Genomic DNA, 26,768 nt, shown 5'->3' on the forward strand with positions numbered 1-26,768 from the left:
TCACATGAACAGAGCCTTATCTGGAAGTAGAAACCATAGGCTCTAGACTTGGGTGTATTTACACAGGGGAAGTAAATTCAACAAAACCAATCTCCACTGCGCACACAAGGCTTTGTCAGCAATTTCCAACTTGTTTGCACCAACCCCAATGTAAACCTGAGATTCTCCCTGCCGTAGGCAATTACTGGAGCAGAAGCTAGATTTGGCAGCCGAGGTTTGGGGGGGTCAGATGGAAAGCATGAATGCTTGCATCACACATTCTGAAAACCAGTGTCCATTGTGTGGGATTTCAGGACATTCTCCTGCTTAAATGCAAAAATAGATACATTCACCTTAATGAGTCAGCGACGTGCTGGAGGGGCCAGAACGGGGACTGTGGAGTCAGGGGGTCTGAGCTCAGTTCCCCAGAACAGATTAAATCGCCATCTGTTCCTCTCAGTTTAACAGACATGAACTAGTCCCTCGACAGACCCAGTGCCAAGTCCTGGGGTGGCTGGACAACAGAACGTAGTCCCTTGCAGCCTAGGAAGAATGATAAATAAATGAACAAACAATTCTTAAATGCAGGACAAATGGCGAGTAGGTCAGACGGCTGTGCAAAGTGCTGTGGGAGTTGAGGGCTGGGGACCTGGCTGTGCGGCCCTGGGTAAGTCACATCCCTTCACTGGCCTCAGTTTCCTCTGCCAGAGAGCTGTTTTCAGTCTGCAGGTGCCTAGCCCAGAGTCGAAGGTCATCCTTGCCTTTCCCTCTCTGAATGAGAGTTCTCCATCTTAAAAAGTACTATCTGCTGCCAATATCTAACCCATGAGTCGAGACCGTCTTGCCTTTTGCATGTGAACTGAGATTTGCTTGAACCTCTTAATTTCCAGTGTGGAGAACCCCCAAAATCATCTTTCAAGGTGTCAAGAAACACAGACATCTTTTCCAAGACCCCTTTGCCTCTCGTCACTGTGTTCCCATGAGTATGTGATTTGGCCCAAACGAGTTATGCCAACCTCAGCCCTTTCTGGAATCCACAGAAAATCCAATCACGGCAAACCATTTTGTGGTATTTCGAGGACCTTGTTGAAAATCTAGGAGTCACCCAGAGAACAGTCACATTGGGCTCCACCCAGCCTTCTGCCATCTTGTTCACCCCCGTCCTCTCCTAGTCTGTCCCAGCAACCCGCGAATTCATTCTTCAGTTCCTCTAAAGCTAGCACCACTGATCCCGGGGCCCTGGGAGGGTAGCTTCTACTCCAAACAAGCGTCTGAAGGCATTTCTCCAAGAAAGGCTATTCTCTCTAAGAAAAACGCCCACCGTTAGAGGTAGTCTCTCTCTCTTTCTTTGCAGTTCATTTTATGCTCATTAACAGCCCTCTAAGATTAGTGCAATAGTTTTTACTTTATAGATGAGAAAGTGGAGGCTCAGAGATGACATGCCCTTGCCCATGGTCACACAGCTTGTGAGCACCACAGCCTGGTTTCAAGCTGTGCTTTGTCCAGCTCCACTGTCCCTGTGGCCCATCTGATGACAGTCAGTCACCCATGCTTCAGAGGGACCAAGTGACTTTTCCTGCGCCCCGACCTTCCAACTTTGGGAGGGAGTCTCTTTGCTCTGTGGCAGGCTTATAATATGCCTTGCCCTCTTTAGAAAGATGCCCCTGCCTGCTCCTTGCTTTAAGAGAAGCAGAAAGGTGTTTATGTGCACACCTGCACAGGTGAGCTATGGGGAGAATTTGGTAGTAGCTGGAGACCAGGTGGGAAAACAGGCCAATGGTCAGCTTCACTCTAATGTGATTGAATCTCACATTGCCCTCTGCAGTGGGCCCCAGGCCCCTCGAGGTCAAGCCACTTCTGCTTTACGGTTCTGGGCTTTCTCACAACATAGTACCCAGGTCGCCCCAGATCCCGATGACTGTGACATGCCTGGTGTTTATGTTCTTTCCTTGGTCTCAGTTCCTCGCAGTGTCATAGTGCGGAACAAATACAGAAACGCTGGACCCTCAGGGGCTGCAACCCTCACTGCGTGGCTCTCACAGAACTTTGCTGTCCTCTAGGATGAGGGCAGGACAAGGCTTCCCTCGCAGGCTGTGCTGAGATTGACAAAACAGGGCGTCCATTCAACTGACACTCACTAAGTTCCTGTCTGCGGTCTCTAGAGGGCCCTGGAGGACAAGCAGAGAGCACCTGCTCTCAAAAAGCTTGCATTCTAGTGGGCGGGGCAATTTCTAAAAAGCTGTCACAATGGAAAGTGATTAACATATTAGGAAGCAGTTAACAATAGGAGAAAACAATAGCCACTGAGCTCTGCCCAGGGGCTCAGAGGAGATGCCTCCAAAGTGAACAGGGATTGAAAGCCAGAGAGGGATTGCCAGTCACCAGCAGGAAAGGCAGGGCAGACAGCAGAGCTAAGGAGGGTGGGGGAGCCTGGGGCCCCTTTCCTGGGGTGCATGCCCCTCTTTCCCTCCGGTCATGTACGTCTTCTTACTGTGCACACTAGGTATGGAGTCAGACAGACACCAGTTCAAAACCCCACTTTGCCACTTGGTAGTCTTGCTACTCTGTTCAAGGTCCTGGACCTCTCTGGGCCTGAGTGTATTCATCTGTAGGGAAGAGTTAGCAGTCCCTCTGTTATAGGGTCACGAGGTGATATAGACGATAGAACCCAGCACTGTGGCTGCTGGCCATCGATGGTGTTTTGTTTTTATTGTTTCATCGAAGGGCATATTGGGGATCCCCAAAATTACATTTGACATGGGCTGTGATACGTCGTAAGATATTTGACACAATGGGTGTTAGCCTCGGACTTCCTGTTCTCGCTCTGAGATAAGGTGAGAGACTGTCAGGGCCATTGGAGCCCAGCATCAGTTTTGAAATCACACCCAGGGGAGAAGGGATGAGGTCCTGAGCAGAACGGGCAGCATCCCGGCCAGGAGGGTTCCAGCATCTGGGTGAACAAAAAGCCTCCAGCAGGGCCAGGCTGATGGAAATGCTCGGAACTTCCCAGGCAAGCAGTTTCTCTCTGTCCCCGCGGGTGTACATTTGTCCTCATGCCTTTGTGAGTTGTTACACCAGGCAACAGTGGCAGCCGTGCGAGATCATAACCCCCAGCTGTGGAGACCGCACTTTTCACCTTCTGTTCCATGCGGGCTCAGTACAATGGACTCTCAGCAACTGCTCATTCAATGTCAGATTCAAAGTCATCCTTTTGCTTTGGGGATGCTGGCTCTTCTTTACACAAAGGACCTGTGAGCATGAATAACCGTGCTGTAAGAGTGACCATGAACTCCTCAGTTGATCTGTGGCCGGGCTGCCGACGGTCTCCAGCACTCTGTGGGCTCCTGGACATTTCTCGGTATCCTTCTCAAAAGAAAAGTGCTTTGAAGTGTGTTTTCTTTTTGCTAAGGCTCTATACAAGTTGCAGGACATTTTCTCCAGGGGGACAAATCAGGGAACTCAACTAGCATCAAGGCCCACACTCTTTCTTCTTGCTGCATTGACGCAGAGGCAGTCTTACCCCTGTGCTTTGAGGGGACTGGAGAAATGGTAGAATCCATCATTTTGCATCAGGATACTACCCAGCACTGCCACTTATAAGACGTTCTAAATTGATGTGGCATATGAAGCCTTATTATTATTTTTATTACTAGTCCTATTACTGCAAAAGAAAAACTACCATGTATGGCGTACTTATTAAGTTCCAGGTGCAATTCTAACTGCTTTGCAGACAACATCTCACTTACTCCCTCCCCCCGCCCCCTTTTCCCTCCCAATGAAGTTAGCTGCTATTTTTATCACCATTTCACCAATGGAATAAAAATGGACCCAAAGAGATTACATAACTTGGTAAAATCCTGTAGGTAGACTAGGAGAAAATATACTGATTTAATCTCTAGCTAATGCTTAACAACTCCCAGCTAAGAGAATCTGACACAAGAACTTATGGGGATGCCGATCACAAAAGAAGTTATGTGTCTATCATAACAAATGCATAAACCTTACAGAATGAGCTTTACCTGTGGGGATTAAGAAAGAAAACATTCATTGGTTGTAATCTGTTTTGTACAAAAACATCTCTTTAATTTATGTAAATTATAAACAGAATATTCATAATAAAATAACACATAGCCCATGTTATAGATGGGGTTCTGGGAGCCAAGATCTGTGGGGAGAGATGAAGCTGGAAACAGCGCTATGCTGAGAATGCATGATCGGATCTGCTTTTAGAACGACGTCCCTGGAGGAGCCCGTTTGCAAAAGAGTGGAGAGGAGAGGAAGAGGGGATACAGGCGGTCTGTCATAGGGGGCTAGGAAATGATGAGTTGTGTTGTGAATGAAGGCAGGGTCACGTGCCCACCTGGATCTGCTAGGTGCTGTGTGGCAAGGACGCTGCTCCGTTGCCAGCCTGTGCGCCTCACTGCAATTACCTGAAGAGAGGGGTCTGATCTCCGAAAGGAGAGGATGTGGCCTGATTAAGCGTAAGGACGCAGGTCTCCAGCAACCTCCTAAATTAGTACATCCCGGAAGTGGTGTGTGCGCTGTCGTCGGTACCCGACACGGTTTCGCTGGTACCCTGGTGAACCTTTAAGACTTTAACGATTTCGCATTCATTTGTATGGCTAACATTTATTTATGGCCAATGATTCAGGTTTTCCCTTTATATAGTTTTCTATTGGATGCATGTATTTAAGTAAGGAAAAAAGTTTGATTTACAGAAATATGTTAAATTATACTCTTTTTGGCTAAAAGCAGGAAGCGGTGGTACGTTGGAAGAGCTGTTCCCTACCGCCCTGACAGCCTCTTCTTGTATCTTGCATGTGTGCTCTGCAGACCCAGTGCACGGCCCGCAGAACGTGGAGATTGTGGACATCCGGGCCCGGCAGCTGACCCTGCAGTGGGAGCCCTTTGGCTACGCCGTGACCCGCTGCCACAGCTACAACCTCACGGTGCAGTACCAGTACGTGTTCAACCAGCAACAGTATGAGGCGGAAGAGGTCATTCAGACCTCCTCCCACTACACCCTACGGGGTCTGCGCCCCTTCATGACCATCCGGCTGCGGCTCCTGCTGTCCAACCCCGAGGGCCGGATGGAGAGCGAGGAGCTGGTGGTGCAGACAGAGGAGGACGGTGAGTGAGGGAAACGTGCATGCTTGGGAGTGGGGGATGTTAGAGCCATACCTGTCAGGTATGAGGTCTTTTATCCTTCCTGCTTCTGTGTGCATCTGCCTCTTTTCTAAGATCTTCAGTACGGGCTATGCATCATGCAACTCCAGGGGGCGCTGTTCCCATAGACACAGCAGCTCTTCCACAGACATGCACTCAAGTTTGACCTTTCTACACCCCCGTCCCTCCTCTCCCTTTATACCACCTTCAGTGCCCAACCTTTAAACACATAGATGCCCTCGAAACAGAAGCTACATATTATATTGTTTATACATGTTGAGTTTGAGAGTTAGACAACTCTGGATTCTTAAAGAATTAAAATAAAAAATATATATATGAAAAGCTTAGCGCACACACTGACTACACCCAGCCTGATACTCACTTGGATACCCCCACTTGACTTAGATTTGCCTTAAATCCTCAAGACAGAACTTCTAACGTAGCAATCCTGCCTAGTACTCTTGTTTCATATGTGCAAGTCTCAGGACCCCTGATTGATGGCCTCTGGTGGGATCCAGACCCACATTCTCAGATGCAAAGTCTCATAAAGAAATAAAGGAAGAAGTGCCAGCCTCTTCTCACCTTGTCCCCCGATTCTCATTTCCCTCAAGCACCATCCTAGAACTAGAAGTTTTACACAACCCATCTTCATGAGAAATCCTTCCCAACACCCTTTAAATTCATCCTTTGCAGCGACTTACTTTGCAACCCCTGCAGACTGTACTGTACCAGCATCAATAGGGACCCAGTCTCTGTCACCTTGGCCCCCACCTTCTTGCCTGGCAATGAACCTCAATCCTGTGTGGGCACAGCTCTCCACCTGTATCAGCTTCTCCAGGTGATCTGAGTGCTCTGGTCTCTGTGAATCCATTCCCGTCAATCTCCAACACAGGGTTTGGGCATCAACACATCTTGGCTTCATTCTGCAGCCCTGGGTTTGGCTTCTGATAAAAATTTCAGACCTCTTCCTAGATCTGGCTCATTGTTTCAAAAATGTACAGCCCCTTCCTCCAGCAGGTAGAATAATGCACTGTTTGAGCCAAATATACCTGGGACAAGATGCTTAACCTCTTGGTGCCTTATTTTCCTCAGTTATAAAATGAAGATAAAAATAGTACCTGCCTTATAGGTTGGTGTGCTCATTGAAAGGGGTCATATATAAAGAAACTGGATTGATGCTCAGCAGAATGTAGGTTTTCAATAAATGTACATGCCACATTTGCACTAAGTCACACGAAAAAAAAAAAATGTTTATTGGCAAAGATTCCTCTAGCACAAGCAACCCAGACCTGCCCTAGGAAGCCTCTCCAGAGTTCTAGACATTTGCTCTAACTGGCTGTAGAAAATATGAGAGACTCGCAAGGAATGGCAGTGTGGTCACTGCCTGATCTGAGAAGCAGAGTCAGGACAAGAAGTGTAGTCGAGTGGCAAGTGGTCATGGGTTGTTCGCCAGGGAGGAGCCCCTGTTGGAACCCAGCATGAAAATTCAGGACTCAGGAGCTGAATGAGAGCATTTGGGCCCAGAAACAACTCAGGAATTTTTTTTCCCAGGATGCTCTGCCCACCCCAGGCTGTTTTCTGAGCATTACCTGCATGTGCAATGGCAAATGCCAAGTCCGGCTTCAAGCCATGCCTCAACCTCCCCCTTTCTCCTTCTTGTTGCCAGGAAAAAAAAAATCACAAAGCCTTTAATCAAAACAACGTAAGAGCGACAGTGCTTTAAAATTAAATTTTAATTAAGCACCATTAATAAAACATCAATTCCTACTCTACCGAGATGTTTGGACATCATCAAATTAAAAACACCAACGGCTATAAGACACTAGTCCTCAGTCTTGTAGCTATCCTGAGGCCCCCACCTCAGCAACCGCTGGGCTGAAGGAAGGTCTCAGAAGAGCACAGGGACCCTCTGTGTGCCAGGATTAGGGTCCATTTCTCCTAAGGAGAGGGGGCACCATTTCTCTTGGCTGGGAACTCACTCACCTCGAGGCCAACCTCAGGCTGGAGCAGGTCTCTAGTCCATTAACTGAAGCCCCTCAGAGAGCCAAAAGCAATCTTTCAGACTGAGCTGACGGGACTCATGCTGCTTTCATCTGAGCTACAAAATTGTCTTCAGGAGAATTTGTAGAATTTGTAATCTCAGCACCCTGGTGGTGCCTTTGAGGGTCTGCAGACTAATCCGCTGCTGGTGAGAGAAGCTCAGGGCCACTGAGCCCCAGTTGCTTCATCTGAAAAACAGCTGTTGATAGGAGACCGAACAGCTTCTTTACTTTTCCCCCTTTCACAAATGTCTCGTTCAAAACCGCAGCTCACTCATTTCGTGGTTACTTCTCCACCTTCCAACAGACTGTAGCCTACATGGTGAAATGGGATATATGAGGCCTTGAAAGACAAAGCTGAGGTTGACAATGGGCTCATTTGGGCTGCCGTTTACTGAGCGCCTACACTGCGCCAGACACCAATAGGCACATTGTATAAAATGACTTGTCCCCAAGATTTCAAAGCTATAGAAAAATTGAAGCAATAATACAAAAAACACCTGCAAACCCTTCACCTAGAATCAACATTCGTTAATGCTTTGCTCCATTTTCTTATTCAGGTATATGTATGATAGATATGATATGGAAATACCATATCTAAAATTACATGTAATATGTATTTTAACTCTTTAAAAGGAAATTGCAGAAATCATGACAGCTGACCTCTAAACTCTATAGTGCAGGTGACCTAAGGATAAGAACATTCTCCTGCATATCCACAACACTATGGAATATCTAAGAGACACAGCATTAATTTAAAATTAATCAAATAGGCAATCCACATTCACATTGCCAGTAATCGCTAAAACCTGATTTTGTAGGACAGACCATAATATGAGGCGGTTTTGGCAAAAATGCTACGTGGGTTAATGATATATATCTCACCGTACCATGTCGAGAGGTGCCTAATGCAGGGGAGCCCCTCTAGTGGTATGCTGCATTTGGTCACTCAGCAAGATGGGCACTACCCTCTCCACTGTAAATGCAGTACCCTTTTCCTGTTGTAATTCAGCTAATCTGTGCAGTGATATTTGAGGTTCTGTGAGTATCCTGGTCCCCTAGAACTTTTCACCCAGTGGTTTTAGCACTCCTTGATAATCTTCACTTGGAACCATTATTACATTGGCATTTACAAAAGGGCGAATTTTAAATCTATCGTTTCGACTACATATATCAATTAATATTCTTCTTTATAGCAGAGCTTTTCTCTCCTCATCCCCGTCCCCATTTTTAATGTCCCTTTTGATGCATAGATCATTTTTTTTTTACTCAATGTTTTAAAATCCAGCATTATTTATGATTCTTTTCAGTGCTCGAATAGTCTCATATAGGCTAGTGGGAGTTGCTTCAAGTTGACTCCTAGGCCCTTTGGCCATGTTCTCATTAGTCTTCCTTGCTTCTAGCACAATAAAATATTTAAGACTGTCCATGTAACGTCTCTGCCCCACACCTGAAGTCAGCCACTTACCTGAGGATTTCTGGTTGCTTTCAGTAGGAGTGGTAGTTTGGCACAAAGATAAACAACTTAAATATGCTTGGTGGGTGTGTTATTGTCCCTAGACTCTTCAAGTAGGTAGAACTGGAGAATATAATTTGTCCGTTTTAAATTATGAGCTCATACTGATTCAAATGCAACACCTCAGGAATCTTCCGCATGTGCCCCCATCCCATATAAAAATAGTTTCAGAATTACAATACCAATCCCTCTAACCAATAAAAAAGGTACTAAGTAGGTTCAGATTTTCTTTTCAGTTTTTCTCTCCTTAGGCAGTCAAAATACTGCGTTTGAGTTCAGTCTTTTCCCTGCGGGGTTATATTATCAATTGGATACTTAGTTAGGTTCATTTGTTTCAATTTTAAGGTTTGCTTCCCACCCATCCTTTTGTCTTTAGTGTCATTATTTGAACATCAAAACAGGTGCATGATTCAAAAGTCAAAACTGACTCAGAGAAGCATTGCCACCATCTCTCTCTCTTTCTCACTCTTCCTATCCACACCTGAAAGGTAACCAATTTAATTCATTTTGGGCATATCTTTTCTGTAGTTCACTTTGCTAAACAGTAAAATCTATTTTTCTTTCTCTTACTTTTTATATAAAAGGTAACATAAAAGATACATTCTACAGCTTCCATTTTGGTTCACTTAATATATCTTGGAAACCACTCCACGTGGGTTCGTTGGTTGATAGATGGTTGATAGAGGCTTGTGTCGTTCCTTTTTAGAGCTGTGTGTGACTTCATTATGTGGATATGCCATGGTTTATTCACACAGTGTACTGTGGACGCTTAGGTCGTTCCCATTATTTGCTATGACAATTGATACTGTAGCAAATAGCCTTGTGCACATGTTGTTTGATATCTGTGGAAATGTAGGTTCAGGGGAAATTCCTAAAAGTGGAATTGCTGGGGTCAAAGGGTAAATGCATATGTAGTTTTGTTAGATGTTGGCATACTCTTCCATATATGTTTATCATTCTACATTTTTACCAGCAATATAGATTCATTTAATCTTAACTCCAAATGTAAACAAGGAAATACTATTATTTTTCTTATTTTGCAATAAAGAAATTTAGGGTCCCATATAATTTATGACAATTATATAAAAGCCAAATTGCTTATGATTAGTAACAGTATATAACATATTCATATGATTAACATATACTATTAATTACATATAACACATACATTATTTCATTTCGTATAGTGAATATACTTTAATTGTAGGGAAGATTAACGTATCTCAGAAATGAGCTTGTATTCTCTATGCATTTCTAACAAGCCCGTCATCTGGTTTCTCAGGTCGCGGGACGTTAGCAGGAGGCTGCACGTTGCTAGGGATATAGTAACACGACGCAGCACGTAAAATCAGGAAAAGAGAAAAGTCTGAAGAAAAGTATGAAAGCCAGTGACAGCAAGGCCATAAGTAATGCAGCCCACAGTCATTTAGTGGGAGGGTAAAACGCAGAACACACCTTACTAAGTCCTGAAGGCATCACTTAATGAGAGCTCGATACATTTTTTGATGTTTACAATTTGACCTTGAGATATTTTAAAGGGTAAGGAAAATGCAGTTATGGTTTCTAAATGCTCCCTATGAGCTAGGCATTGTGTTGATATTCTTCATTTGTATAATTACCAGATACTATGATGCAGGTGCTATTGATACAGGTGTATGGAAGAGAGTTCCATGTCGCAGAGAGGTTAAGGCACCTGTTCAAGTTACCGAGTGAAAAATGGCAGAGCCAATAAATAGATCTTAAAATCTTATTTGTGATTTTTTTCCCTCCTGATCATCTAATATATAATTTTATACCTGGCCAAAACCTCTCTAACACTCTCTTTGCTTTATTTTTTCTATAGCACTTGCCATCATCTGAAATAATGTGTGTGTGTGTTTGTCTGTGTTCGCGTATATATATAATTGTCTGCTTGGCATCTAGTAGGTGCTCGTTAACTGTTTGTTGAATGAATGAATATCTAACATTGAAGCCCATGCCTCTTTCACGACAGCTCAGGGCCCTGTTTATACACACAGTTTAATAAGAGGAGGCTATGTATAATATGTTTTATCTCTATTCCTACTGGCTTGTTAGAGCTGCTCATTGGCCTTTCTTCCCACCTCTGAGTTCCATGGCACCACATTTTTGCTTGAAACTGCCCACAGTGGGGATATTTACACCATATACATCGGCAAACATTGGTGTTTTGTTTTTCCTGGAAAGCTGTTTGTGAAACATTTATTAACACACCACTGTATTGTTCCATTGAAAAGACATATTTGACTAAGATGTAAAAATTTATGCAGAAAAAAATACCTTTCTTCCAACAAAACCAAAAAATACAAATAGATTGAAATTATCTAAATATATCTTGTCTCCAGGAGACTCATTTACAGTCTTACGTAATGGTGGTCTCTAAACCATTTTCAAATTATTTTTATTTTTTTAAAGTTAGTTCTGGATATGTTTATAATAAACCAACTAACCAACAAATATGGCACCTGTAATGGAGAGACAAAAAAAAAAGAAAAAAGAAAAAGAAAAAAGACCTAAACAAGATAAGCAGGAAAGGAAACTCTTGTTGATTATGCAGGCTCCATGCTTTTACATAAGCTGACTTGTTACTTCCCACAACTGCCCTCAAAGTTCACCATCATTACCCCACTTTTCAGATATGAAAATGAAGGGGAAGTTAGAAGAAAGGAGAGAATAAGATAGGAGAGGAGAAAACTTCCCTTGATTATACTCTATGTTCCTTTATGTTGAAATGAAAATTTCTCTTAAATTACCACCTGACTTTTAGGCACAAGAAAACATCTGGTTTAATTGCAGTGAATTTACATGAACCTACTGACAAGAAGCACAGTTAAAATTAGCAATTTTAGCGTGCTTTTTTTTTTTTTTAAGAGAATGAAATTATAAAGTAATTAACCTTTGTTGTAGAACTCTGTCAAAAGGATGGAAAGTTCCATGCTGTTAGATAGAAGAAGAAATGAAATTGTGGAAAGGGAATATGTGGATTCATTAAAGAATTATAAAGAGAGAGAGAGAGAAAAGAGGGTAAAGCAACACAAAATTAGAAGACAATAAAGGAATCTTTCTCTTAGAAGTCTTTTTACAATGAGAGAGAGGGAGGTGGGGTAAAGACCCAATTGAATTAAAAGGAAGTAAGTCTGCTTCTTTTAAAAGGACATCTTGACCTATAGAGTGGGGCCTTGGCCTTGGCCTTGGCCTGGGCCGAGATGACCTGGCTTTGCCACTAATGGGTGTTGTGACTGCTTTCCACCCTTTCTGAATCCACATGTCTCCCAGGAAGAAAGGGGTGATTCGGAATATAACTTTAGAGACCGAAGGATCTAAGCTACATCTTAGTTTCATTCACTACATTTTTATGCAAGCTCAGTTAGGTTACATTCTGTAAACTTTAGTGCCCCCATCTGTAAAATGGGGATAATACCGCCAGACTCTTTAAGGTATAGTGCATGAAAGTCTATATGTAAAGTACTTAACTCACTCTCTGTATTAAGTGGTCTGCAGCCATTATTAAACATGGCAAACAGCTTTTTAATCAAGGGTATATAACTAGGAAAATCCAAATCAAGAATCTATGCAGAATTTCTATGAATCATGGACAAGGGACCATTTTAAAATAACCTGTAATACCTCTGTAATCTTGATTTCAAAAATCTCACTCTGAAATGAATGAGTGTGGCAGTGTTTTAACAGCATTTTATTTACCAAAGAAGAAGCTGGTTGCATTTGGCTGCAGGCATAGTTTGCTAACCATTGATCCACACTCATTCCCCCTAATTATTTCATCCAATCTCTTGGCTTTAAAATCCATCCATACGCCAATGATTTCCCCAATGGTTATCTCTGGGCTAGGCCTCTCCCCTGACCTCCAAAGTCCTTTATCCACTTGCCTGTCCAACCTAACCACCTGGGTCGCTAATGGCCTCTGGAATTAAAGATGTCTAGAGCTGACCTCCTGGTCATCTTTCAACCACCGCCAAACTCATTCTTCCCCCAGTCTTCTCCATTTCAATTACGAGCAACTTCCATTTTATTAGTGGCTTGTGTCAAAAACCTTGATTCCTCACTTTTATCACATCCACGGGCCCAATCACGCAATTCCAGACAACGCTCTTCACCCTGCGTTCGCGATGGTCGGCCCTCCCTTGCTCTGTGCGAAGCAGCAGCCCTGCTCACTCCCACATCCCATCCACTGGCACTTCTCTTAACTCATGATTCAATGGACAGTAAGACCTTGACCATTTTTTACAACCTCTTCTATTAGCTCTTTGATCCTCCAACCTGGATTATTGCCACAGTCTCCTAAATGGTCTTTCAGCTTCGGGCCTGGCCTCTGCTCTCTTCAACACGGCATCCGGAAAGATCTCGTTAAACCATGAGGCCAATCACATCATCACCCGTAGGGAGACTTAAACGGGGGAAAAAAAAGACAAAGCTATGAGTTCATTGAAAGAGGCCCCTAGCTCATCCCCAGAGCACAAAATGAAAGCCTTCCAAACCCAACTGCATTAATATCTTCAGCCTCTGACTGACAAGGGCTGGTGGCAAGATGGCAGGGGGTTAGGGATCGGGTGGGGGGGGGCGGGCATGGAGCTGGTGGGAGGGAGAGGGACATGGGGAGATCTCAGCGTTGTGGGCATGTTTATATGCCAGTCCACAGAGCAGAGGAGGCTAGCTCTCATTCCTCCCAGCATTCCCAGGCAAGCAGACTCCTCCTCATCTGGCCAAGTAATGGGTTAGAAATATGTAAAACAGGGACTCATGTAATCACTCGCAGAATATCCTGACCCGCGAAACTGGACCGTCCCGTACCACATTTTATAAGGCTGCATAAAGAAAAGTTCCTGGAGAGATGAAAACATACTTTCACTCTTATTAAAGGAGACTAATCTGATAATGCACAACAAATGTCCCATAAGAATTATAGCAAGAAACAAGATTTAAAAACAAAACAAAACACTAATCCACATTCTCAACAGAACAGATGAATAAAGGCTGAGAGAAAACATTTTCATGGAATGTAAGTTAACATAAAGGATTCATTTTCCCAGACTGATCTTTGGAATAGAGTTCAGCACTATTTATTATCTTTATTATTTTTATTTAATAACAAACCCTATAGTGCTTAGGGATGTATGTTTACAGAATAAAAACTATAATGAAAAGCAAGGACCTAATTATTATGAAGTTAAGAAAGTAGTTACCTTTCAAGGATACAGAGTTGACGATTAATACATTAGTGACATGCATATTTGTTTTATATACTTGTATGGTGAGATTTCACAATAAAAAAGATAAAATGAAGATACTAAATATCCTTTCATACTAATAAATTTGACATTTATGGGATATGGAAGAATTCCAAACAAAATATAAATGAAAAAACTTGACTAAAGGAAAGAAATGTGTATAATTCTGTAACAAACAGAGACATAGAATCAGGAGTTTAAACTCTTTCAACAAAGAAAACACTAGGCCCACATGGCTTTCTAAGTGCAAGCAGACAAGCACTCGGAGCAATGGAACCCCAATCATACATGTAAACTTTCAGAAGCAGAAATAGAAAGAATAACCCCCTCCTCATTTTAGGACTCCGGCGTAACCTTGATATCTGAACCAGACAAGCTTATTATGAGAAAAAGGCCAATTAGATGCAAATGGCCCAAACATAATATTAACAAACAATCCAGCACTGCACATGACTAGGGAAAAAATTGGTTTATTTTAGGAAATCAATATTGCTTCAACATTAATAAATCTATTAACGTAATTTCCACTAACAAAGAGAGAGCCGAAAGCCTATTGTTACTACGATAAATACCGAAAAGCATCAGTTAAAGCTCCATATGCTTTCAAAATGTGTATTCTTATACATAAGGAGTAAAAAATATAGTTACCCTGATACAGGGTAAATATAAAAAACTTATGAACATCATACTGAAGAATGAAATAAAATAATTTTATTTAACATTGGAAAGCACAGATGCCTATCATTCTGTTCACTAAATATTGTATTAGTGACTCTTGTTGAAGACAAGAAAATTAAATAAAGAGTTAAAAGATTGGGGAAAAAAACCAAAACTATTATTAACTGCAGATGCTATGATTCTTTACATAGATAACCCAAAGAAATTAGCACACAAATTATTAGTATTAACAAGGGAATATAACATGTTTGACAAAGAAGGCAGTATTAAAAAGTCAATTGTATTTCAATTTAACTAAAAAGTATGTGGTAGTTTTCTAAGCCACTATTTAAAATAGCACTAAAAATATATGGTGTTTAGGAATAAACCTAACATAATATTTAAATATGTATAGTATATATAAATCTGTAAAGCGCTGAAAGATGTTAAAGACCTAAATAAGAGATATACCATGTTTATGGATGGGAAAACCCAATATTATAAAACCCAATATTATAAAGAGATAATTAATGTCTTTAAAATCAGACACTTTTTTTTTGGAAATTTACAAGCTCATCCTAAAATGTGTATGCAAATAGAGAAAGCAAGAATAGCTTAGACAAGTACAAAGAAGTACAGAGTTGCAGGCCTTCCTCTACCAGATAAAAATTGACAGAACTTTCTTATGTAAAAAAGTACAGTATCAAGGCAAGGACAAAATAGAGAGAACCTAAAAATAGATCCATACATATGTGGAAATGTGACGGACTGGCAAAGGCAGCATGACGAATTACCTGAGTCAGGAACGTTCTTTTCTTTAAGTGGTTCTAGGATAGGGAGGAAGAATTGAAATTGGATCCTTACCTTACACTACACATGAAAACACTGTTGCAAATGGGTTGAAGACATTTTATAAAATGCATTACTTTAAAACTATTCGAAGAAAATTGAAGAAAATATTCTTATAACCTCAGTGTAGAGAAAGTAATTTCATATAAGACTTTTGTTTGAATATATTATTTTTGTTTGAGTTTGTCTCACCCTGAAATATGCAAGCAGTTTATTTAAGAGTTGGTCTAGGGCACACTGATGAGGAAGAAAGGAAGTGAGTCACAGAAAGGAAGTCAACCAATACAAGGTGTATTATCAAGAAAGTTACCATGTGAATAACTGGGTTTTAGAACAGTGCCACTCCAACTATGATTCAAGGACCAACATTGACTCATGAACTCTTTCTGGTCCATGACAAGATAATTACAGAAATAGAGGTTACAATTTTAAAAGGAGGAGCTTGCCTTTTCTGTTTTTATTTTCACTTTTACTATTTAATTTTACTTTCCTATTAGTTTTTTTGTGTGTGTGAGTATATGTATTTTATGATAGTATTAGCCCATGTTGCATTGGAAACAATAAAAATAAATAATAATAAGCAGCATTAAGCTAGTTCAAGAAGTATTAGCAGAACATGTCTCAGAGTTAATCCAGCCGAGTTGTGAGGACACTGAGATATTTATCCACCAAATTCCCGTTTGCCATTGCTTGAGGGATGTTTGGGGGGCATTAATTCTCTGGCATGTCTTGCTTGCCCTGTGTGGAGACCAAGTTTGCTTGCACAGCCTTTAGGTAGAGTAGCCAGTGCTTCATAGTAAGTATTAGTAGGTGGCTCAGGCAACAACAGCATCTGCTACTAAGTCTGTCTCTTTTTTTTCCAGCTTTATTTATGTATAACTGATAAGTAAAATTATATATATTTACTATGTACAGCATGATGATTTAATATACATATACATTGTGAAATGATTACCACAATCGAGTTATTAAGTCTATCTTTCTCCTCCTTTCTCCCATATAAAAAAAGAAAAACTCTGATAAATTGATCTTGATCCAAAGATAATATAAAGGAAAAAGAGAAGGTACAAACCAAGAGATTTTTATAACACATATAACCAATAAAAGAATCAGTAACAAGAATATGCAGAGACCCTCAAAAAAATAAATAGAAATAGGACTGTGAGGACAGAAACCTCATTTAAATTGGACTTGGAGAGCCTGTAGCGGGAACTCCCAGGCCCTACGTTGATCATGGCTCCAAACAGAAAGAACTCCTTGTTTATAATACCTCTCCCAACTTTCTGTTCTCCTCTATAAAGAGTTTCCTTTCCTGTTTCTCAGGGCTTCCATGTGGTTCGCCATTAGACTGTACGTGCCAAATTATAAATCTGTGTTTCCTGAATAAACCCATTTTTCTGGAGAAATATTGGCTATTTGTTTAAGGTAAACAGATTCCAGATAAATTCAAATATTAGATTTTTAAAAGAAACGATGAGAATAAATAATAAAATAAATAGAAGAAAATACAGATGACTATTCATCTAATCTGGGGTAAGTAAGAGAATGTGCCTTAAACTGGAAAGAAAGGGGGAGACCAGGTGGCCTTGTGCTGTAGCCTGATAGTCACAGCCACAACCTTCATCAGGTAGATTCTTAATGAGTAGTTTCTGCATCTTTCCATTCAGCTCACTTTCTACCTCTTAAAGCTTCTCCAAATTCTTGATGAAACTTCTCCACTACACTTTTAATAGATTGTTTCCTTCTCTCTTCTCAAGAAAATAGGGCCATTAGGACACCTCAACTCCCCCCTCTAAAGCATCTGCACGTTTTCTTCCTCTTCTCTTATCTCATGGAAGGAAAGGTACTTTCTTTCCACCCACTCCTGCTCCTGCCTTTTCAGGACCCTACAAATGTCAGTTATTTCCTCTCTTTCCCCTCTTTTACCTCTTACTCCCATTTTGGATTTTTCCTCATTGCCTTTGATCATGCCATAACCTTCTCTGTCTTTGGGAGGTGGGCACCACTTTGGCTCCATATCTCATCCCGTCTGCGTCTTGCATCCTCCTCCCATTCTCAGCCCAATTGTTCACCTTCCACTTTCTTCTTTACTCACGGCAGGATGGCTTGTGATGCCAACGTTCTCCTCAAATTACTCTTGGTTGGGTTCGAAGCAACCTTGATGACTCCGAATTCAATGGGAAAACATAAAGCCACATTCTATGGGACCACTTCGCCACATCTGTCCCTCTTAACCCATCCCTTCTTGATCCTCCTGTGGCTGCTATGACAACAACTCACCATCCCAGTTTTCCCGTTGCCTCTCTGAACACGGCCTGCTAGTTTCCCAGTTTGTTTTCATCTTAGTTGTAAATATCGGAGTTCTTGGCTTAGCCCTAGACCTACTTTTTCTCCTTCATGTTGTTCCCCGCTACACTCTTGCTACAAGATCTATTTCCTGCCTATGGTGTTATTTTCTAAGCATCAACCCCAGCCTCATATATCCAACTGCTGCACAACATTGCCACCCGGGTGTTCTATACAAACTGGAATGAAATGCGAATAAACTGAGCTCTCCAGCTTCTTCACGAAAACTAACCCTCCTCTAAGCTGCTTCTCTATGAACAACACTCTGATCCACTCCAGTTGTAAAAAACGGAAGAGCGGGGTTCATCCTTGACATCCCTCCCCTCCCTTCATTTTTATCCATCGCCACTAACTCTCATTAGTTTAGCACCCCCAAATCTCTTACCCAGTCCCTTCTCTTCGTCATCACATCACCCTCGTTGAAGCTACTATTTTTTTCTCCCTAGGATGGTTTTTCTCCTTCTCCTGTTGCCCTCACAAAGCTACTCACCACATCCGCCCTCCCTGCCTTTGCCCTAGTGACTTCTACTTATCCATCGATTCTCATTTTCCACGTATTATCCTGACTTGCCAGACTAGATGTTCTCTGCATGTTATAATTCTCCCAACACCTTGTGCCTTTACCTCAAAGTCCTGATAACAACTTTAAAAAAATTAATTATGAGTGTAATGATTTATTTAACGTCTGTCTCCCTTTCCAGACTACAAGCTTTATCAAGGATTTGACTATATCTTTCTTTGTTACTGGTGCACCCCTAGTGACCACCACAGTCCCTTGGTCATATTAAATAGTCAATAAATATTCGTGGAAAGGATGAATGGATAAGGAAAAGCCATAAGAGATCTGACTGCTTAAAAGCTTCGACGTGCCTAAAAGATTTTAAAAAGTAAATGAAAAAAAAATGACAAAAATATTTGTAACTTATGCAAAAAAGCTTATGTTCTTAAAAACAGATTATAATTACAAGCTCATAAAATGATGGTGAACAAAAGGAAAGAGACATACAGAAAAATGAGCACAGAGTATAGAAAGCATGTTCATAAAAGAATCAATGCAAATGGTCAATTAAACTGAAAAACAAATCTGTACTCTCCAGTATGCTAAAAAAAAAATACACACACATACATTTATTTATTTTTTATTAGTGGTAGCAAGTGTTGGGAATAGGCATATTCTTCTGTTGGGGATCCCAGAATGGTACAAACTTTCTGGGAGGCAATCAGTTAATATGTGTCAAAGCCTTAAAAATAAAATAGTTCATCTCCTTTGGCCCAATAAGTTGATTTGCAAAAATTTATCATAGGGACTGCAGGATGGCTTGTGTTGCAGCCTAGTTTCATGCAAATACTTCTTTATAAGAATACTCATTACAGTGTTATTTATAATCATAAAAAATTTAAGGCTGCTTTAATGCCCAATATTAAAGGATTGGTGACTATAATGGGGCATATTCTGCTCTAAGCAACCATTAAAATACATAGTCCCAAAGAACATTCAAGGATTTTTTTTTAAACTGTGATTTGTTTAGTGATAAAGGGTCACATAACAATACACACAATAGGGGTTTAATTTTTAAAAATAAAATATGTATATGCACGGGCATAAAAATATCTCATTAGAGGGATTATAAGTGATTTTGTTCTTTTCTTTTTGTTTAATCTTTTTGTATCTTCTTCATATTCAACAAATTTTGTGGATCATGTCCATAATGAGAAAAACTAAATATACTTTAATTTAACAATAGGGAACTGATTGCACCATATGGCCGAGGCTCTATCTAGAAAGGCATAGTATGATGATTAAGAGTATATGCTTTGAAGCTCACAGACAGGTGTTCTCTTCCCTCTTTACAACTTAAGAGTGGTATGACCTTGAGAAAGTTATTTAATTCTCTTAGCCTCCGTTCCCTTATCAGCACAAAAGCTATAATACATACAGGGCAGAACTGTTTGGTGGCTCGAATGGAATAATGTATGTAAAATTCTGATCAAAGCATAAGCACTTAGTAAAAGTACCTCCTTTTATAATGCCAAAATATAAATAGATCCGGTAATGATTTACATGAATTCATGATTCTCTAGGGGGTTGTAACTGGAAGTTTGGGGAATTATTTATTTTGCGGTTCAGCATCTTCCAGACTGTCATAATGGTGGTGGAATCCATCAGGAGGATGCTGGGAAGAAGACTGACGTGGGTACAAAAGCAGCCCAGAAAGGATTCACTCATTAGGGCAAAATGCTGGCATGGGTCATTGATTCGCCTGCTTATCCAACCAGCAAATGGTTATTCAGCATCCACTGTGTTCCAGACATTGGAGACTCAGCAGCGAGACAAACTATCTGCCTTCTTGGAGTGAGGCGAGCTTCTTCAAACTGGATTGAGGTTTCAAGGCACACAGTTCCTGTTGGATCCAACCAAGGAAGGACTTCTTATAGCTGGAGAAACTTTGGAAGGGTTAAGAAAGTGATACTGAAGCTCACTTTGCCTTCCTCAAGTACCAATCCTAAGGCCAGACTCTAATTCCAGAATCCCACCTGCTGATGTCCTCTCATGCTTAGTTCAAGACCAGACTTGGTCAGGTAAAAACAACTGGCCTTCCAGGGAAGCGGTGAGCAAACTATGGCCCATGGGTCAGCCCCAGCCCATTGCCCGTTTTTAGAAATAAAGTGTTATTGGAATGCAGCCATGCCCATTCATTTATGGATTTTCTACAGCTGTGTTTGTGCTACACTTTCAAAGTTGAGTAGTTGCTACAGGACTGTATGGTCCACAAGCCTAAAATATTTATATCTGATCCTTTACAGGAAAATTTCGCCAACTCCTGTTCTAGGTCGATGAGGCTGGGGAAACAAGATGGAAGATTGAATCCAGTTCCTAATTCCTCTCTTCTGTAGTTCCAGGAGCTGTTCCTCTAGAGTCCATCCAAGGGGGGCCCTTCGAGGAGAAGATCTACATCCAGTGGAAACCTCCCAATGAGACCAACGGGGTCATCACGCTCTACGAGGTAAGGCGGCCCCTTTTACTGTCACACTGTTGTGGTTTTATTCTCTTGACTTCTTCAGCCTGAAGGTGGTGAATGCTTACGATGTGCAGAGCTCCACTGAGGGCATGAAGTCGGGTGAGATACAACTACTAAATATTTCTGACAGTACAGTCAGAAGAAAACCCAAAGGCATACAGTTGTGTTGTCTTGATAGCCACCGATGATGAAGAAAATCAGATATACTATGCATTGTAGCGATTATCAATCTCTTCAGCAAAGAGGTCAGGGCTCAAGGAGTCAAGTTGTCCTGGAAGAGCCAAGAAGACCCAGGCCTGGGAAATAGTAACTATAGTTCATGTGCAAAACCACACACTACTCACATGATGTCCAGCCTTTCCATGTCAGTCACTGGGCACACAAAAAATCCCACTGTCATTCTCCCCACTCGGGGTACATAGTTCTTGAGCTTTATCATTGTTCTGCAGCCAAGGCATATTTTATTGTCATCCAGGTGATGGTGTCCCAGGAATGACAGGGCCTCATATCAGAGATGGAGCAGAACCATTTGGACAGGAGTGCCCCTATAAGCCAACGCAATGTAGCTTCCAGAAAACGTTCAGAATTAGAACGAATTATATCTAAGTCCATTCCGAAACAAAAACAAACACAAAAACTTCAGTAGGGTGGATATAGCTAAATTTTAGTATTAGGCTATGGAGAAGATTGACTCTCCTCCCAAGTCTTATGTTCTCAAACAGCAGGAGATTCTCATACAGGGTACAATAGAAAAATACAGCAATGCAGAGGTAGTTCAGGAAAGTTCCTTAGGGAAAAGAGAGGCTGGAAACTCAACTGGACAAAACCCATTCATTTCAAGCTACCTGCTATTCTTCGTAAAGCAGAAGGCACAATTACACGTACATACACACACGCGCGTGCACACGAAATAGAGATCCATTGTGTATGGCAACCCACTCTTTGTAAAGCAGAGAGAAAGGACCCAGGACTCAGAGACTTGAGTTGCTTAGTGTTGTTATGTAAATGAATTGCTACACCAAATGTTCAAGATTTTTTTTTTTTTTTTTTTGAAATTTACAGGCCAGTAATGTTTCGAAAGGTGTTGGGGACCAACACGAGTGCTTTACCATCTTTTATTAACTTCATTTCGTAAGACATAATTTCAAAAATATAGAAAGGACATAATTTCAGAATAAAAGGAAGTCCTTCAAATTGAATAAGTTTTGCTTTATGAATAACTCAGGAAAAATCTTATTTTTTTCTCATTTTGTTTTGAATTGAGGACAGTTTTGTAATAAAAAGACCTGGGTCCTTGGAGCTCCCTGCACTTGGAAACCGCTGGTTTAGACCATGTTGCATATATAGTCACTTCTCTGCACAGACTTTTTTTTTCCTAGGGAGCAATAGACTTCTTCCTCAAAGAGGATTTATGCACTGGGCTGGGCTGGGCAACCCTTGATTGCTATTCCCTGATAAGAAGAAAGAAATAGATGGAGAGAGAACAAGGGTGCAAACACAACTCCGAGTTAGACACCCTGTTTGAGCAATAGCTCCCTGCAGTTGAGGCCTCATTAAATGGTACGGACTCTGGAGCTCTGGGTACCAAGGTGGGCACAGATTGGGACAGTGTACCTTGCTACCCACTGCTGTGTGAACTCAGTGCCTTGTAGATTTTCAAAGACCAACTGTTAGGGTTGTTGGCATCCCCACGATGGACTCCATTGGATACAGGTATCATGAGATGCCTTTACGTAGCTGTTTCACTGCTACTTGGGCCATGATTACAGAGAACTGGAGCTCAAAAGCTGTAGCTATCTAACTTTTTGTGACATTTAAGGTTATCTTCTGGAAAAATGCCAAAATTCTTGGATTATGCTGTGAAGGGAGCAAAGGAAGCTGTATTTCAAGCATAAATAATGGCTGTGATCATGTGTATCACAAGCTAGTGAGGCCTCAGAGAATGAGAATGTTGACTTTTGGGGTGAGACCGCCTCATTCTGAATGCCAGCTCTGCCATTTACTTGCTGAGTACCCTCAGGTTCATCACGTGACCCAAGTTGCACGTAACCCGTGAAACTCATTTATATTTCTGTATAAACATAAACATATGTTTTGTATGGTGTTTATTTGGCATTTAAAAATCTTATTAATAAATGTTAGCTCTTATCATTACATAAAAAAATGAGAAAATTGAGACTCAGAGAGGTGAAGGGAAAAGACCAAGGTCACACAGCTCAGATGGCAGAGTCATAGGTTGTAAATTCAAGTACAAATGTCTTGCTTCTTACTCAGTGTGCTCCATGGACCAGCAGCATCCACAATACCTGGGAGCTGTTTAGAAATACAGCATCTCAGGCCCCCTCAGGCCTCCTGAATCAGAGTTTCCATTTTAACAAGGCACCTGGGTGATTCACATTGAAGTTTGAGAAGCACTGCTCCAGAACACACTACTCTTTAAAAAATTTCTGACAATTGATAAAAAAAAGAACATGTTCTCCTGAGCAGAGAGATAGGGAGTCTCTTCCATGCTGGGTTCAACCAAATCCTGCTCTAGACAATAGATAGGAGACCTTGCTTTTAAAGACATTAATATGAGACTATTTGTTTATGAGGCAATTTTCTAATTTAATTAGATGAAACCAATTTGATTTTTCAAATTAGGTTCTGGTTGTAATTTCTAGAGAGAAATCTATAAATTACAAATTATCCTCTCTGGCCCCAAAAAGTGTATATAGTGACAAAGAAAAACAGGATGAAGTGAATGAAAAGGAAATTCGGGATTATCTATCGCTTCCTATGTACAACCTTGGACTCAGTAAAGTCAAAAGCCAAAAAAGAGGAATGGAGAGTCAGCACTGTGTAATATTGTAAATATTGTTAAACCCCGTAGGTCCAAGTTCTACATAGTATGTTAAGATTAAATTTTCTTCCCCATTTTCATGGGTCCAAGTCACAACCTCTGGGTCCATCCTTGGACAGTCTGCCCCCCAAAATTTGAGTGGCTTTGATTATGTCTCATTCTCTCTGGGCTTTGGTGCTGTCTTTGTAACATGAAAGTATCAGACTGTTCCAGGCTTCCACTGGGCAAGAATCAAGAGAAAAATAAACTCATATCAAACTTATAAAATCGAAGGTTTATAGCTCATTTTTAAGTTGCTCTGCTCTTGAAACCTTGCCTGTGGCCAGAGTCTTTGAAGGCAAAGCAATGATGACATGTGAAGGAAAACAGCGAGTGCAAAGGCCCTGGGGTAGGAATGACTTTGGCATGTTTGACAAATAGGAAGGAGGTCAGAGTGACTGAAGCTTTGTAAGCACAGAGTACAGTGATGAGACCATGAGCGGGCAGGGTCAGGCTATGCAGGGCTTCTAGAGTTTGTGCTTTATCCTGAAAGGAAGAAAAAGACCTAGGATTTTATGTAGAGGAATGAGTGAGTCATATTTATATTCTCAAAAGATCACCTGGCTGTTGTGTAGCTAAATGGCTATCACACAGACATCTCGAGGACACCTGGAAAATGTGCCAGGAGGCGAGGACATTGCCATCGTCTGCGATGTTGCAAAGAGGGCTTGGTTTCTTATTGGAAGACCTCACGCCCAGGTAGAGATGCGAGAATTTTGTCACATCTGCCTCTTTTCCTGCTGCTAACGAGTTAGAGATTAGACCAGGGTCTCAGATCCCCAGGGATCTGTGCTTTAGAGGGAGATGCAGGATGTACTTCTGTGATCACAGATGGACAGAGTGCAGAGTTGGGTCATGTCCAAGGTGTCGCGTCCACACACTGGCAGATCAACATCAGGTACGCAGAATCTCAGGTCCCAGCCCAGACCCACTGATTCAGTCTGTGTTTTCCCGAGACCTGCAGATGATGCAAGTGTGGGAAGCGCTGCTCTAAGAGACATTTCTAACGTTTCTGTCTGGATCTGGACAGCTCCGCTTGATGAAAACACTGCAGCCCTCAGATAAATAATGTGGCCATTGAATCAACTGAGTGATGTCCCTGCTCGTGCGGGGTCCAAAAAGCTGAGTATTTTCATCAGGAATGTGGAAATCAGGCCATTCCCTGAGACACTTCCAGAGCCCTACATGGGTTTGAACGAGATATCAGGGTGCCCCAGTCGGGGACTGTATGCGAAGAAGGTTGGGGTGGCCTCTCCCATTCTGACTGTGCTCTTGTAAACAACACAGCTCACCAAAAACAGACCGTTGAAACTGCAGACAGGCACTTACAGCCCAAATGAGGTCACTGGGGAAACAATCCAGCCAAACAGTGGTTTAAAAACTCCTCAATAAAATCATGCACAGGCAAGCTGTTCAGAGTTCATGAAAAACAGTAATCAATATGTGTCTCGATTCAATTAATTGTTCTCGTCTCTGTCCAAAAATAAAAATCACGCAGTGTGAGGGAATTGGGCCAGAAGATGTTACACTAGCAATGAGGTTAACGAAGTATGAAAATATTTAAAATTCAGACATGTAAAGCTTCCCTGTAAGCTTTTCTGTTTAGCAGTCAAAATCACCAAGTTTCTAATTACAGCATATAAATCTGAGAAGCTTAAAGGGAATGAGAGGACCCTAATGAGGCAGGAATGGGTGTCTTGATTATGCTAGAGTTGATTGACATTTATCTTGCAAGCTATTCTAAGGCGCCTGGCGTTGAGAATTAAATAAAACACAGACTTCGCCTCAATAAAACAAACGGCATTCTGTGTGGGAGTGCCTTTGAAAGGTGCAGTGGGGTCGGAGGGGTGTCAATATTTTTCCAGCATACAGATGGTGTGTGATGTATTGCAGAAGTGCATTGCAAGAAGGCTGGGCACGTGTTCTGAGACAGGCGTTCTGCCTGGGATTGGAGCAGGCACACTGATGAAGAGAGGGGCCAGCGGCGGGCGTGTGCTCGTACGAAAGGACCCTAGGAGGTGCTGGCTCAGGGTGGATGTTCGGGCACACCTTCCTCCAGTCCTTTGACTTGGCCACTATGGCCACTCAAGAGCTCACTGACCCTGGACACACTCATGGCTCTGGTCCACAGGAGCAGTGAGGAGGGTGGGTGGCAGGTCCTGATGGGCAGGAGGTAGCATAGGCAGGAAATGACTCATACAGCCCAAAGCAAGAATTTGCATAATTCAAACTGGATCTACATTAATTAGGATACACAATTTGCATAATGCAGGCAGCTATTGGGTATAAGTTGAGCCAGACTGGTGACTATGATAAAAGCTCTTGACTCTTTCGAATTGCTTAAGCCGTAAATGTGGGGATCGTCTATTTCCCATCACTGCCTGCCACACATCTAATACTCTAGAAAGTTTAATTTCCTTCTCCGTTAGTTCACATGGCCCTGTCTCCACCACCACCGGGTTCTGAGCACTCGTCAGATGCCCAGACTCTTTGAGGACCTCCCTGCCCGTGCCCCGTGGACACTTCCCCTATTCCTCGTCCTCACATTGCAGCCAGACAGAACATCTTAAAGGTGGATCCAATCACGGTCCCTGCTTTGGCTTCACCTTAACTTTAGGGCTCCGAATGACCTGGTCCCCTCCTGCCTCTCTAACTTCCTCTCTGCCTTTCTTCCCATTGTTTTCTCTGTGTCAGCCCCTCTAGCCTTCTAGCATTTTCGCAAGCTCACTCAGTTCTTTGCAGCTCATGTGACTCTGTGAACATCATTCCTTCTGCCTATAAGACTTTTCACTTTATACTTATCATGGTTGGCTCCAAGAGGCTTTTCCCCTCTATGCTCCGCTTTATCCAGCCCTTCCATACCATTTTCACACTCTGAACTTGTTTTTTTTTTTTTGTATACTTTAGTATTATCCAGTCCTCTTCTGGACTTTTAGCCCATAAGGGCATGGGCCGTGTGATGATTATTTTACACATCAACTTAGGTGAGCCGTGGTGCCCAGATAGAAGGTTAGGCATCATTCTGGATATTTCCGATGTTGTTTTTGGATG

At 41.8% G+C, this 26,768-nt stretch overlaps 1 protein-coding gene across 18 annotated transcripts in view; it reads left to right on the forward strand.

The window, feature by feature from the left end:
• Positions 1–26,768, forward strand: part of PTPRT (protein tyrosine phosphatase receptor type T) — a 918,720-nt gene that overhangs the window by 586,499 nt on the left and 305,453 nt on the right. For all 18 annotated transcript variants that reach the window (XM_016155891.2, XM_016155890.2, XM_016155892.2 and 15 more), the window contains exons 8-9: positions 4,813–5,109; positions 20,712–20,821. In XM_016155891.2, coding sequence (XP_016011377.1) covers positions 4,813–5,109; positions 20,712–20,821 — 407 coding nt within the window. The remainder of the gene's footprint in view (positions 1–4,812; positions 5,110–20,711; positions 20,822–26,768) is intronic.

Source organism: Rousettus aegyptiacus, unplaced genomic scaffold (genome assembly GCF_014176215.1).
Source record: "Rousettus aegyptiacus isolate mRouAeg1 unplaced genomic scaffold, mRouAeg1.p scaffold_m13_p_12, whole genome shotgun sequence".
NCBI classification, from domain to species: domain Eukaryota; kingdom Metazoa; phylum Chordata; class Mammalia; order Chiroptera; family Pteropodidae; genus Rousettus; species Rousettus aegyptiacus.